Source organism: Pelophylax lessonae, assembly GCF_965119305.1.
Source record: "Pelophylax lessonae genome assembly, chromosome: 12".
In the NCBI taxonomy this organism is placed as follows: domain Eukaryota; kingdom Metazoa; phylum Chordata; class Amphibia; order Anura; family Ranidae; genus Pelophylax; species Pelophylax lessonae.
The window spans coordinates 65,680,590-65,696,525 of record NC_138779.1 but is presented as its reverse complement, the minus strand read 5'-3'; the positions used below and the strand labels follow the sequence as shown (position 1 = coordinate 65,696,525).

Sequence of the window (15,936 nt, the reverse complement as noted above, 5' to 3'; positions counted from 1 at the left end):
GGAATTCCAGTGAAATACTAACTAAGCCTAAACTTACTCCCACCCCCCTTCTAAGCCTATTCTATCTACACTGTAAAGGAAAGGGGACTATACTTATCTATTCTGAGGCTTTTCGCTCCAGCCACATGATTGGGTCCCAGTGCCGGTTTCAGTGTAGAGGGACAGCCCAGGCTCTGCAGCCAATGTAAGCGATCTCTCCTCGCCGCCGGAGAGATCATGTGGCCGAAATGGAGCCGCTTCAAAATATGTAAGCATAGGTAGCTTTTCCTTATAGGGTAGTAAAAATATATTGCACTATTGCACTTTATTCACTTTTACAGGGTGAATAGTATTTATGTATTTATTGAGCAATTACAATATATGTTTATAAATTAGTATATTTTTTTCTTTTTAGTCACATGATATTTATTAATTAATCAAACTGATTTTTTTGTTTATTTTTCTTTATTTGCACATAATTTGCACATGTGTTTTATTCTTGGATACATGTTCACGTTTAAAGGGACAGCACATCTATTTTCGTTTATAGTTGGAATAGGTTATGAATGGGGGTGAGAATAGGTTTAGGCTTAGTATTTGATGCTACTTTAATAAAACTGCCTTAAATAGGCAATTTTAAATGTTTATCCAAAAAGCATTAAACATTTTATAGTTATATCGCAAAACTGCAGGAGACATCTGCAGAAGCAGGTTTGAGATAATATTCCAGCAGCTTTACTAAGTCTTTTCTAAAATCTTATTTTTCTGTTATTATAAGTATATACTGTAAGGTTATATTAGATAAATGAAATAACAGCAACTATTGCTGGCATACAAGATTATCACTGTATTACTAGTGTTTTACTTTTCTGGATATTACAGTAATAAGGCAGTTACCTGGACTTTGAGTCATTATGATTATTACTATATTCCTGAAGAGTATTGAAAATGAATATGTAGATATAACAGGACGGAGCTTTAGTACTGTTATAAAGTTTGGTTGTTTAGTAAAACTGTTGAAATATTATTGTCCACCAGCTCCTGCAGATGCCCCCATGGATGTGTAAAATAACAATTGAATTTTTTTTGGATAAACTTTTATGGTTGCTAATATAGTAAAAATTCAAGACTATGATTTATAAAATATAAAATGGCTAAATATTAATGCCAGTCAGTTACCTAAATCCTAGGTGAGTCCACAAAATGATGCGTGCAAGTCCATTAATACCTAAAGTTTCATTCAGTACACATGACTTTGCACTTTTTTAGTAATTGTAAAGACACCAGCAATGTCTGACCACCATTTTGCCGTGTTCTAGCTCATATGATTATCATCATATCTCCACCCTCAAATAATCAGTATAATGCTTATGATATTCTGCACAAAAAAAAAAATAAATAACATACATGGGTTATCAGTTTATGTTACACATTAGACAATCAAGCATTGCAATGCAATATTTTGCATTAAATCAGTCGGACTACCAATTAGTGCTGTTTGGAAGCTTTCAAAAATAATTTTACTGTAAAAGCTGCTGAACACAGCCATCATATTACAGTTGTATTTCTGCACAGCATTCCTGTTTAACATAGCTTTACATTTTAGGGCAAAACCCTATAGGTGCAAACCCTAAAAGAGTTATCTAGGGATGATGAGTTTGCTCAAAGGCTACAGATTAAGCCTGGAAAATATATTGAGGTAACCAGGAGAATGGGAAGCAACACATGCTATAATGATATTACTGTGTGCTGTATAGCATATTAAATGTAGCATACAACATATAAACACCATTAAAGCCTATAATAACATTGTGTGGTTATTTGGAATAAATGCCTGCAGTTTGTTTAGTGGCGGTCCTCAGGAACTAGACTTGAACATAGCAGTAACCACTTCAACTTCCATTCTTGTGCCATTGTACATTATTATATGTACTTTTAGATGTCGAGAAATGTCAATATGGATACATATCCCATAGCAAGGAGCACTGTGCAGATTGTAGTGTGCTTGCTGATTAAATATAAGTACAGTACATACTTGGCTGTTCATTCGCCTTAGAGCATAAGTCCTATTTCACAAAAGAGGATTTGTAGCTAGGGTAAAAATGTGTTTGTTTGTTTTTTTTTTCCAATTGCCTGTTTTTCAGAAGAACAGGTCTTACAAAATACAGTGAATGATTTCCATATTGTTGTTACATGGAGATATATAGGGTTCCTGGGGTTTATTATTTTCGGGCTATAAATACAAAGCTTGGACACAGCCATTGTGGTACTAATATTATGCCCACCGGTACACACATTTTTTAGTCCAATGAAGATGTACAATGATGGATCAAAGTGTATGATGAGTGGTAAATTTATATTTGTTCAAACTATTACAGTTAGTGGGACACTGACTAACTTGAGTGCATTGTATATCAGTCTATATCAAATCAATATTATTTACTTGTCTTCTTAAGGAGTTTATAAATGTCATAGATAGACATTGTGAAATAATCATTTTTTTTAGATATGTGTCAAATGAATGTTGACTTACAGACCAAGGGAATCTTAGTAATTAAATACAAAGGGATCATTTAGAATTCAACACACTTTATGGGCAATTGTGGTTATGGATTTGTCTTCATAATAGATATTTGGAATGATCTAAAGTTATTTTGGCTACATATACATACATATTAAAGAGCATAATTTAAAATATTTATTAAAGTTATTTTATCCTAAGTGGGTAATGTGTTGAGGTCACAAATTTACCCATGAGGTCAGATGCTCAGCATTACTTTTAGAGGAAAGTATTGTTGGATTTTCAAGACACTTTTAGTGTTTGTTTATTCATGGATTTGCAGTTTATAAGGATTCTGGATTTCTTTAACCCTGAACTGATTGGTTATTTTTAGGGGAACCAAGTGCTCCAAAGTTGACAGGCCGTGTTGGAGATGATGGAAACTCATTTAAAGTTGTCTTGATCAAGCAGGATGATGGTGGCTCCCCTATCCGTCACTACCTTGTCCGTTACAGAGCTGTAAGTGTCTTTCAGCAAATGTTTTACAGTTGTCTAATCATTTCCAACTTCTATATAAATTTTGTTTTATGCAGCTTCTGATTAACAACGTTTTTCATTCATATGTTCTAAACATCTAAATTTGTTATCAAATCTTGTGTCTTGGACATACTTACATATAATAAATGTCCATGACCCTTATCAGATAAAGGCCAATTATTCTTCTAAGTTCACTCAAATAATTTTGTATTAGCGTGCCTGTTTCAGAGTTTTTAATTTTATTTCAACATTTGTCAATAGTCCCTTTTCTTAGAGGCCAAATAGTTTGGGATGTCAGTTCAGTAAAAATTGTGCACATTTTTCTAACAAAAGGACTTTTTTCTGAATTGCTTGCATCGTGTCTGTCAGATTATGTTATTTGAATAATTTTGTGATTTCAAACCTAATATGTTTTATGCAGTTGACTTGGATCTTAAATATCCTCCTTTGGTTCTTCTTTAGAAAAATTCCCTGGACTGGAAACCTGAGATTAAGATAGCCTCAGACAGTGACCACATCATGCTGCGAACTCTAGACTGGAATGCTGAGTATGAGGTTGTTGTAGTAGCTGAGAACCAGCAGGGGAAGTCAAAGGCAGCTAACTTCAATTTTAGAACCACAACAAAGCCCACAGTTATTCCAGGTACCTTTTGTATTTTATTGTCCTCATCCCTTCTGCTTAATCATTAACGCAATTGAGCTGCTTCTTTCCTAACATGCCTGAACATACCCTTGACCAGCTGCTTGCTTACAGCCAACCTTAAACCTGGTCTTGCATGCACAGCTTGCGTTGTGCCTGGACCGTGTGATGATGCTAAGCGTGAAATGCGTTATGTTGACTTTGACCATACTTCATCATTAACCACAAAATTAAAGAGCAGGGACACTGGTACATGATACAGATGCCAGGTGTTTGCTTGCATTGTTTTGTATTAAGCAGTTTGATCACTTTTTGCAGTCCTTGTTGATTTCTGATATGCTATTTTGCATATCAACTAATCCTATAGTAGGTTTTGTAATGGGAAGTTAAAAAAAAAATGTAAATAGGTAGCTAAAATGACCAGTGAGCCTAATATATGAGTGTAACCGGCATTGTTTTGTATTGTTCTGCTTTAACTGTAGTTCAGTCTGTTGCCTCACCTATTAAGGTTACATTACTTATTAAGGTTGCAGAAACAAACAGTGTGTTTGTGCTCCATAGCATTGTACACCTTCTCATAATTGTTACGTTTATATACATATTTAAAAAGGTATTTGATTGGTTGATATTGGCAAGACAGGTAGTTAATAGTTCAGACTGTTGTATAAATGACCCCCGCTATCTCTACATTTTAAGGGATTAAGATGAAAACATTGACTGACTGTATGTAGCAAACATGTTACTCCACATAAAACTTTTTTTTTCTTGTTTTTTTTTCATTCTGATAAACTCTTGCAATGTGTGTATATAGTATATATTTATAAATAATGATGGGCTCAGCAGTGTTCGTATTGTAACCACCAGGAAGCCATCACTGCGCACCGCCAATCATAGGCAGCGTTTCTATGTGCAGCTGCTGGCTGGGAAATGCCTCACTGCCTATGATTGGCGGTGTGCAGAGACGGCATCCTGGCGGGTATAATCTAAACATGCCTGAACACATCCCTATTTATAAATATATATATATGTAGTCATTCAACAGCGATCACTGTAAAGCCTACTGCTTCTCATCAATTTAGGACTGGCCCAATAGTCCAATACAGTATATACAAAGTCCACAATTAGAATGGCAGCATCACTGTACAATTTTATTTAATTTTACATTACACATATCATGGTATTGTGTATTATATTTTTATATAGATGTTTTAGATAGCATTGATTAAAATGCCTCTTTGAACATCATTTCCTGCTCCATATGGCTTCATACATGCTTTAAATGCAAGAAAACCTGGTAACAAAAAGCTATTCTTTAGAAAACCAATATAAATTCTTTAACACCATTGTCATGGAGGCAGTTCATTCAATGTTTGTTTGTTAAATAAAGATTTTATATCAATAGTAAAAAAAAACTGATATTTTATATCAGTTTAAAAATGTATTCAAATTAAATAAATTCCAACTAAAACAACCCAAAACTATTATAGTTTCTTTAAGCTTACTAGGAGTCAGTTGAAGGCGTGGTGAAACTTTGTCTGCACTCGTCATCAATGTCATGTTAAGGAGGAAGAGTGGCTAGCAGCATCCTCTATTTCAGCATCTATTTTTTATTTTTATTTTTATTCCTCCACATATATTTGTTAGACTCCAAAATGTGCACATAAAGGGATTTTGTTTTTCAGAAGAGCACTGCGATAATTGTGAAACTGTTTGGTCCTAAACTTTGTTAAACTAGCACTACTGCTAAAAGTCTGGCCTCTTGTAATGCTTGTAAAACAACTTCTGTATCCTTGTGGAGCTCCATGGATTACAGGCCCAAGCTGTGCACACAAAAGGTTATCTATTTCTGAACAATCTTGTGTTAAGCCCCATGTGGTATGTTCAGTCCACCATTTAACAATCCAGAACCTCTAATGGCAAATTAAAGGTTTGGCATTGGACTGGTACTTAACATCTAAAACATGAAAAACTTGATGGCATTCCCCTGTCCTGTCTTTTTGCTAGGACAATGCTAAGATGCTTCCAGTCATTGATTATCATACCCACCATCACAGGAGAAAGATCCCTCTGATTCAAAACCCTACACATGTCCCCCATTGCTTTAGCTCTGAGCTATGCACTGCTGCAACAGGGGGGATAGTGAACCATTGCTGCACTGGGTTTTGAATTGGAGGGAGAGAGAGCTCCTATGGACCCTATTTGTCCAGGATAAAAAATAATGTGTGCATATCCTTTTGTATCATGCATATGCTATTATTACTACCTGTGGTTTACTTTTAAGACCACATAGTTACTCTAGGCAATTGACTTTGCAGGCATTGTAGTGTAAAACTTTGACAGTGAATCAGTCAGCATGCCTTGGTGCACAAAAGCACTGTGTGTTTGTGTGTGTGCACTGCAGGGAATTTTATGTAGGTATGAATGGGTATTGCAGTTTAGAGGATTAAAGTGGACTTATTTTTAGTGATATTGAAATATGTGTGTAATGGTATTATTGGATTGCACAATGGTAGCTGTTCAATAAAAATTTCAGGTTAAACTTCAGACAGTTTTTTTTACTATTAATACTTGCAACAGAATGGGGAAGGGTTTGATCAGTCTAAATGAGGTATGACAAAATCTGTGGGACTTTGATTATGCCTATCAGGTTGATCATATAAAGACAAAAATCAAAGCTTTATTTATTTATAGAGCAAACCTATTTGATGGTGGAGTTATGTATACATGTGTCCAAGGTCCTGAAGAAGCAACTTCATCTGTGAAACACATAGACCTAAAAGTGTTGTGATCGTTTCATATAAGGACGCATATTTAACTTCAACTTGATGTTTTTATTAGTTGATTGGGAATGTTTCCCTTCATATTTTTAATGAGAAACCCAATTGTCTTTACAATAAACAAAGGATACTTTTTTTTTTTCTCAACATTAGATTTTTATTCAGTCTAAACAAATACATTTTAAGAGTTCCAAAATTACATAAGTATGTCATAATGTAAGAAGGAAGAAGTGTCATAGCGATTTACACCGTGTTACTGTAAAGGACAAGACTACAATTCAAAGTTTGGAATTGTCATCAACTTATACAGTAAACAATTCTAAAGTAAAACTTTTATCTCGTACATCATGTCTAAAATGTTACATTTCCATTCAAGATTATGTTGTTTAAACTTAATAAGTGAAACTGTGGAGGTGATGAACCTACCTCCTTACTCCCAGTCCTCACTTGTAATGTGCTATGTAAATAAATTACCTCTTGTTCTTTTAGTATTGGTATTATTAATATATGTTAGGCAGTTGATAAATTGAGATCCAAGATTCCCATGCGTACTTAACAATGTTTTTTTGTCTTGTGTTAATGCAAAGGACTATTCGTAGGAGCATTGTATATGAACCCGAGATATGACCTCTGCAATTGTAGGTGCCGTGTCTTTTTTTCATTGGTTCATTATAGTTAGTCGTGCTGCAATCAGAATATGGAATATCATGGTCCTAACTTGTTTTGGTACATTCTCAATTGTAAGCTCTAGAAGGGCTAGTGCTGGTGTAGGTGGTATAATGCATCCGGTAGTAGTTGCAATTAATTTGAATATCAAGTTCCAGAAACTCAGTATGGATTTGCATTGCCACAATATATGTAGTAAGTTACCTGATAGTCCTCATCTTCTCCAACATTCCTTAGAGGAATTATGATACATTTTCGTTAGCCGAACCAGTGTCAGATACCATCTGTACATAATTTTATGTGTATTTTCCCAATGGCATACACTGTGAGAGACTCTAAGATTATGGTTAAAAGCTTGACTCCAGTTTTGCTCCGAAAATGCTTGGCCCAATTCCTGTTCCCATTTTATTAGTGCAGGTGAAGGTATTGCTTGTGTACACGAAGTTAGGAGAGAATAAAACTTGGAGATTCCCCCTTTCTTGTATATGTCCTTGTGGTATAGGCCCCACTCTGATTTATCCACATATACTGTATGTGCTCAGATGGTAGTGACACACATTCTTTTTGCATTGCTAGAAGGTTCCTCCATGCTCTTATGGAGGCTGGTATAGAAAGGTGGTCCTCTATAAACAATGGTTTCTTAGTTGCTACTGCCAGTAGTAAGGCCTGAAGGTCCATACCACTGGCCATAGTTTATTCCAGGAGCATGCATTGTTTAGCCTGGTTTGGAGTAATCCAGGCTTTCATTTGGTCCAGTAGTGCTGCATTGTAATAATTTTTATTTATTGGTACTCTTACTCTCCATTTAGTTTTGTGTTTGAAAAGCATTTGAAAAGATATCCTTGATTTGGAGTAGTATTCAGTTTCTTAAGAAAAAAATGAGTTGGAAAAGGAATCGGTACTGTTCTAAAAAGATAGAGAATTTTAGGCAGTATTGTCTTTTTAAAAGTCGCTATTCAGCCCAACCATGATATTACTGCAGATGTATAAATTTGTGCAGAGGGATTGGTATACATTGCTAAGATAGCTGGCAAAATAAAGCCTGCAAATCCAAATTTGAGGAGTTTAGCCCAAAGGTAGCCGCAATGGACCCTATCGAAAGCTTTTTCTGTGTATAATGCCAGAAGAACCGAAGGGAGCTTACATTTTTCAACCAATCAAAGCATTTTTAGAATTCTGCGGGTACCATCTGGGGCTTGCCTTCCTTTTATAAAACCCACTTGGTCTGGGGCTATTAAATCTGAGGTGATGTCAGCAATCCTGTTGGCAAAGGCTTTTGTGTAAGTTTTAGGGTCTGTATTTAACAATGAGATTGGTCTGATGTTTTGTGAGGCAGTTGGTTCTTTACCTGGTTTGGGCAATGTCACTTTTATTGCCTTGAACATTTCTGGTGGAAATGATCCAGAAGAAGCGGTTTTGTTGAAGACTTCTGTGAGTTTAGGCACAAGTATATCCGGAAAGGATCTATTATACTCTGCTGATAAACCATTGATACCTGGTGATTTGTTCAGAGTTAGTAACTGTGTAACTTTACTTATCTCCTCATATGTAAAAAGGGCATTTAATCTTGTCAGTGTTGCAGAATTTGTAGTGGGGAGTGTAAAGGAATGTAGGAATTTAGTTATACCTTCCTCCGATGGTTGAGGGGTGGATGGGTCTAATTTTAAGTTATATAGGGCCCCATATTAATCTTTAAAGGAGTTAGCAATTTCTTTAGGATGGTATATTTTCACGCCCTTTGTAGGATTTATCAAGTGGGCTTTTTTGGATTTTTTTGCTCAAAATGCATCAATGATAAATAAATAGATAAACAATTATATCAAACATTAAATAAAAGTAGAAAAAAAAGGTGCTGTAGTGCTCCAATTCTTAGAAGGCCTTGAAAACAGATCTGAATATAGGGAAAATATTATTTTCTCCAGTGATCTGATGAGGTGTTAAAAGTGATGCTAATTGCACATAGCAAGGGAGATTAGGGTTGATCAGGTTGATTTAGGATGTATGAAGAGTATGAAGGCACTTGGTATGTGAGGACCAGAAATAAGAAAACAAAACTCAAAATTAAGAAAAGCTCCAGGACAAGTCCTGAACCCCAGAAGCAGACAAATCTGCGCATCTTCTGAGGGCATAGTCTAGGAAATTTAGAAGGTAAGTTGGTAATTAAGTGTCAGTGGAGTAAATATCTACAGCTCCTTCTGCTGCACTGATAAACAAGAAATTAAAGCTAAAGTGGGATTCCTCTTTGAGGGGATCTGGTTACAGCTGAGTCAGGCTTAAGTGTGTCTCACTTTGATTGTACCATGTTTTTCTGGGAGACATACCTCAGCAGTTAGTATACAACATTCCTTAAGGTATTTAAGGCCAGCTTCTAATGAATGAATATGTGCATCTTTACCCTGATTGGTCACGATCAATTTAGATGGTGTACCCCAACGATAAATTATACCATGATTTCGCAGGGCCTTGGTGATGGTCATGAGATTCTTTCTATGCTGAATGGTGGCTTGAGATAGATCTGTGAATAGCGTGATGCCTGTAAATTTCCCTGTAAGTTGTGGATTCTTCCTTATCGCTTGCATAGCTTCTTCTTTGATATGATAAAAATGTATCCTAGTTAGGACATCTTGTGGCACAGTATCAGGGAGGAATGCTGGTTTGGGCAGTCTGTGTGCTCTATCTATAATAATTCCATATCTCTGGCATTTGGAAGCAGAATTTGTGCTAGTTGCAGGAATTCCTTTAGACCAGATGCTGGTATAGATTCAGGCACCCCATGGAACTATATATTATTCCTGCGGGACTTGTCTTCCATGTCAGCTATTTTTGCATTCATTTTTTGAATATAATTTTGTTGATCCTTGCAAACATCTACCAGAGTATTTTGTGCAGAGAATACATCCTACATTTTGTTTTCTATGTGTGATACTCTCTGCTGCAGCTCTTGTACTGAGGCCTTCACAGGAGCCATCATTTTCAGCATGTCCATATGCAATGTATCTCTCAGGGATGTTAGCATGTCCTTCAGGTTGGCTACAGAGACTGGTTGGGGTGAGGAAGAAAACTGCTCCAGGTTTGGTTGCATACAGTGACCCTGTATAATGTTGTCAGAAATGTCATTATCATTCTGCATCTCACTTTGTTTAGACTTCTTAAATTTATTTGGGCTGCGTGTTGAAGGACTGTCAGGAGGGGATGGCACATTGTTCCCCTGTGTGTGGCTCTACATATTGTTATACTTACCGATGATGTAGATCCTTTGGTTTCTGAGGAGGATTCCTCATTGTCTGCTATGCACAAGTCCAGGTCAGCGCCATCTTGATGCCTCCAAGCTCCAGCCAGGGTTAAGAAATCAGTAAATTTCTGAGGCACTGATCCTAGTGAATCCAGTTAGGGCATGCTGCTCAGGAGGTGTATGGTGAGGGCACTTGTGCGGGTGTCAGACCGGTACCCCAGTCGCTTTTGACCATCGCTGTGTAGCGTATGGAAACATAGAAACATAGAAACATAGAATGTGTCGGCAGATAAGAACCATTTGGCCCATCTAGTCTGCCCAATATATCTGAATCCTATGAATAGTCCCTGGCCCTATCTTATATGAAGGATAGCCTTATGCCTATCCCATGCATGCTTAAACTCCTTCACTGTATTTGCAGCTACCACTTCTGCAGGAAGGTTATTCCATGCATCCACTACTCTCTCAGTAAAGTAACACTTCCTCATATTACTTTTAAACCTTTGCCCCTCTAATTTAAAACTGTGTCCTCTCCTATTAAGCAGCCATCCTCATTGCCAGCAGAACACGCCCCCCAACATAGGATACCTTTGATGGCATTTGTTGATTTTTGTTTTTATGTGATCTCCTGGCAGGCATAATCAAAGTCCCACAGATTTTGTCTTCATTTGAAATGGCTTCATCTTCAGGGTTTTTGTTCCTTTTTTAGTCACAGTGAAATCTCCCTAAAAGTGAGTTAACATCTCACGTTCAGTAGCTGTCACTGGGCCTGGTGTTCCCATTGTGAAATATTGTCTGACCTCCTGTTCCAATGACAGTTGTCAATGGCAGGACTTCCCTTCAGTTATATCCTGGTGGCTGGCCTAACAAAGGTTCCCCATTCTGATAAAGATATGCTTATTTTACTGTCTAAGTTCAGATTGGAAAAGTTTTTCTCACTTTTTATCTCAGATATCTTACAGAATTGAGAGGGAAGCAGCCAATAATAAATTGCTGACAGAAGGCATAATCCTTCTCCACTCTATTCAAACCTAAAAAAAAATATTTGGCTGCAGCTCCACCTTAATGATTTATGCATGTGCATGATGTGACAGTAGAGTTCAATGATGGAAACATGCTGATTTTAAATGGGAAATGGTTGCAATGCTTTGTGCCTCAGTCTTGAAAAGGTATTGCTGTAGCTATGAATATGTATAAATAAATATATTTGGGAGAACTTGGAAAGACATGTTGTAGTATTAATATCAGCTTAGTTCTATTTATTAATACATTGTACTACTCTCATTTTGCCTTACTTTTGTCTTGAGGCACACCGGGTGATTTATGCAATTTTTTCTGAGCTGAATTGAAGGAATTAGTGTAGAATATAACTGTAGAATGTTTGGTTCATAAGGAGGTACAGACTGGCAGTCTAGCAGCTCCTGGTGTGTAAGGCCAGTTATCTGGCAACTCGGGTTTTTACCAGAAAGTCTGGAATACAAGACATGATATCTAACAAATCTATCAGTGCTTTATCACATTTTTGAGATAGTGCAACCCCTGTAATGTAGCAGCCTTAATCATTTCTATACTAGTAAATTAACATTTACCACAATCTACAGTATATTAAGAGTGCGCATCTTCATTGTTCTCACAATTTGATTCAATTACGATTGTCCAATCAACAATTTTATTCAATTCCGCAATGCATCATGATGCATCATGAATAATGCCCATGGTTTTTATCCAAAAATGAAAGCAGTCAGAAGAACTTTGTATGTTAATTTGTCCCTAGCGCAATATCCTAATTGGGTGGGGGGGGGGGATTAATTCTCATAACCATCCCAAAAGGGGGCTACAAGTTTTTCACTTTCAGTTCATTACAGAGAACAAAGGGGCATTCTTTACATCTAGAGGAAAAACAGAAAGGCTTCTTGGCAGTAAGAGCTGTGAAAATGTGCAATAGACTGACTTTCTCACAAACTAGTTCTGGGCTGCTTAGTAGATTGTTTTAACAAAGACCTAAAATGTGTTCCTGTCCTAAATGCTCAACATATTAGTGACAATGACAGAGGGATGATGGTGGTGGAGAGATAGGATCAGTCAGAGGGATGTTGGTGGAGAAATGGGATCAGGCAGAGGGATGGTGGTGGAGGAAAGGGATCAGGCAGAGGGATGGTGGTGGATGGATGGAATCAGGGAGAGGAATGGTGGTGGGAGAGATGGGATCACGCAGAGGGATGGTGGGGGGAGAGATGGGATCAGGCAGAGGGATGATGGTGGAGAGATGGGATCAGGCAGAGGGATGGTGGTGGACGCATGAGATCAGACAGAAGGATGGTGGTGGGAGAGATAGGATCAGGCAGAGGGATAGTGGAGGAGAGATGGGATCAGGCAGAGTGATGGTGGTAGGGGGATGGGATCAGGCAGAGGGATGGTGGTGGAGAGATGAAATCCAGCAGAGGGATTGTGGTGGAGGGATGGGATCAGACAGAGGGAGGGTGGTGGAGAGATGGGATCAGGCAGAGGGATGATGGTGGAGAGATGGGATCAGGCAGAGGGATGGTGGTGGAGGCATGAGATCAGACAGAAGGATGGTGGTGGGAGAGATAGGATCAGGCAGAGGGATGGTGGAGGAGAGATGGGATCAGGCAGAGTGATGGTGGTAGGGGGATGGGATCAGGCAGAAGGATGGTGGTGGAGAGATGAAATCCTGCAGAGGGATTGTGGTGGAGGGATGGGATCAGACAGAGGGATGGTGGTGGAGAGATGGGATCAGGCAGAGGGATGGTGGTGGAGAGATGGGATCAGACAGAGGGATGATGGTGGGGGGATGGGATCAGGCAGAGGGATGGTGTTGGGGGAATGGGATCAGGCGGAGAGATGGTGGTGGATGGATGGGATCAGGCAGAGGGATGCTGGTGGGAGAGATGGGATCAGGCAGAGGGATGCTGGTGGGAGAAATGGGTTCAGACAGAGGGATAGTGGTGGGAAGATGGGATCAGACAGAGGGATGGTGGTGGGAGAGATGGGATCAGGCAGAGGGATGGTGATGGAGAGATGGGATCAGGCAGAGAGATGATGGTGGATGGATAGGATCAGTTCCGTCTTTACCAGGGGGCAAAAGGGACATCTGCCCAGGGCCCTGTCATTGGTGGGGGGCCCAAAGCAGCTGCCCATTTAGCCAGCACTGCTGCCTAAGTTCCTCGTGGAGCCAGCATCCTGTACGGATGTGTTGTAAGTTTAGTTGGTTTTCTGTAGCTGCACTCTGTGAGGTTTCTAGATGTTGGGAGAGGATTTGGAGTGGGAGAAAAGTTCTACACTGGGGCAGATCGGGGTTGTAAGCTCTGAACTGGAATCTGGGGGGAGAGCTTTGTACTTAGGGGGATGGAGAACTTGGAAATACACAGCCCTCAACCCTGCTCTCCATACAAAGCTCACCCCTCAACCTTACATTCCGTACGCAGTGCACCCTTCAACCCTGCATTCCTTACATAGCGCACCCTCAACCCTCCATTCCATATGTAACGCACCCCCTCAACCCTGCATTCCGTACATAGCGCACCCCTCAACCCTGCATTCCATAAGTAGCGCACCCCTCAACCCTCCGTTCCGTATGTAACGCACCCCCTCAACCCTGCATTCCGTGCATAGCGCACCCCTCAACCCTGCATTCCATATGTAGCGCACCCCTCAGCCCTCCATTCCGTATGTAACGCACTCCCTCAACCCTGCATTCCGTACATAGCGCACCCCTCAACCCTGCATTCCATACGTAGCGCACCCCTCAACCCTCCATTCCGTATGTAACGCACCCCCTCAACCCTGCATTCCGTGCATAGCGCACTCCTCAACCCTCCATTCCGTATGTAACACACTCCCTCAAACCTGCATTACATATGTAGTGCACCCCTTAACCCTGCATTCAGTAAATAACGCACCCCTCAACCCTGCATTTTGTACATAACGCACCCCTCAACCCTCCATTCCATATGTAACGCACCCCCTCAACCCTGCATTCCGTGCATAGCGCACCCCTCAACCCTGCATTCCATATGTAGCGCACCCCTCAACCCTCCATTCCGTATGTAACGCACTCCCTCAACCCTGCATTCCGTACATAGCGCACCCCTCAACCCTGCATTCCATACGTAGCGCACCCCTCAACCCTCCATTCCGTATGTAACGCACCCCTTCAACCCTGCTTTCCGTGCATAGCGCACCCCTCAACCCTGCATTCCATATGTAGCGCACCCCTCAGCCCTCCATTCCGTATGTAACGCACTCCCTCAGCCCTGCATTCCGTACATAGCGCACCCCTCAACCCTGCATTCCATACGTAGCGCACCCCTCAACCCTCCATTCCGTATGTAACGCACCCCCTCAACCCTGCATTCCGTGCATAGCGCACTCCTCAACCCTCCATTCCGTATGTAACACACTCCCTCAAACCTGCATTACATATGTAGTGCACCCCTTAACCCTGCATTCAGTAAATAACGCACCCCTCAACCCTGCATTTTGTACATAACGCACCCCTCAACCCTGCATTCCATATGTAGCGCACCCCTCAACCCTACATTCTGTACATAACACACCCCTAACCCTGCATTCCATACATAGCACACCCCTCAACCCTGCATTCCGTATATAGTGCACCCCTCAACCCTGCATTCCATACGTAGCACACCCTCAACCCTGCATTCCATACGTAGCACACCCTCAACCCTGCAGTCTGTACGTAGTGCACCCCTCAACCCTGCACTCCTGTCATAGCGCACCCCTCAACCCTGCACTGTTTATGTAGCGCAACCCTCAACCCTGCTATCTGCATGAAGCTCACCCCTCAACTGTGCACTTTGTATGTAGCTCACCCCTCAAATCTGCACTCTGTACATAGCACACTCTTCAACCCTGTACTCTATGTTGTGCACTCCAGAACCCTGCAGTCTGTATATAGCGCACTCCTGAAATCCGGGTATATAACAATACCACACTGTTAGTGCAGTTTAGCCACACTCACAATTTGATGCAGAGGTAATGATGTGCAGTAATCTTTAGCAACCAATCAGTGAACAGTAATGATCTGCTATAATCTCTAGCAACCAATTAGCAAGCAATAATGATGTGCAGTAACCTCTAGCAACCAACCAGTTAGCAGTAATGATGTGCAGTAACCTCAAGGAGTGGCAATGATGTGCAGTAACCCCTAGCAACCAGTCAGTGAGGGGCAAAAATATGCTGCAACCTCTTGAAACCAATTGTAATCGCTGCCTGATCAGCTGCAGTGAACTGATTTTGAGTCTATCTGCCTATTCATGTATGTATTAGAGTTGGAGGGGCCCAAAAATGTTTTCCCAGGGTCCAATCAATATTAATTATGGCCTTGGATGGGATCAGGCAGAGGGATGGTGGTGGGAGAGATGGGATCAGGCAAAGGTATGGTGGTGGAGAAATGGGATCAGGCAGAGAGATGGTGGTGGAGGGATGGGATCAGTGAGACTGACACTCACTTGCTTGCTTTCAGTGTCAGTTGATTCCTCCTCCTCCATGCTTAGTGTGTCTCTGCCTCTCTCCAGTGATGTCTCTGCTAACATGGGGTCTCCTCAAGCTCCTCCCCCTTCAC

The 15,936-nt window shown here is 40.2% G+C and overlaps 1 protein-coding gene across 5 annotated transcripts in view; it reads left to right on the top strand.

The window, feature by feature from the left end:
- Positions 1-15,936, top strand: part of NCAM1 (neural cell adhesion molecule 1) — a 507,520-nt gene that overhangs the window by 454,200 nt on the left and 37,384 nt on the right. For all 5 annotated transcript variants that reach the window (XM_082273679.1, XM_082273678.1, XM_082273680.1 and 2 more), the window contains 2 exons: positions 2,874-2,998; positions 3,479-3,659. In XM_082273679.1, the coding sequence (XP_082129805.1) occupies positions 2,874-2,998; positions 3,479-3,659 (306 nt within the window). The remainder of the gene's footprint in view (positions 1-2,873; positions 2,999-3,478; positions 3,660-15,936) is intronic.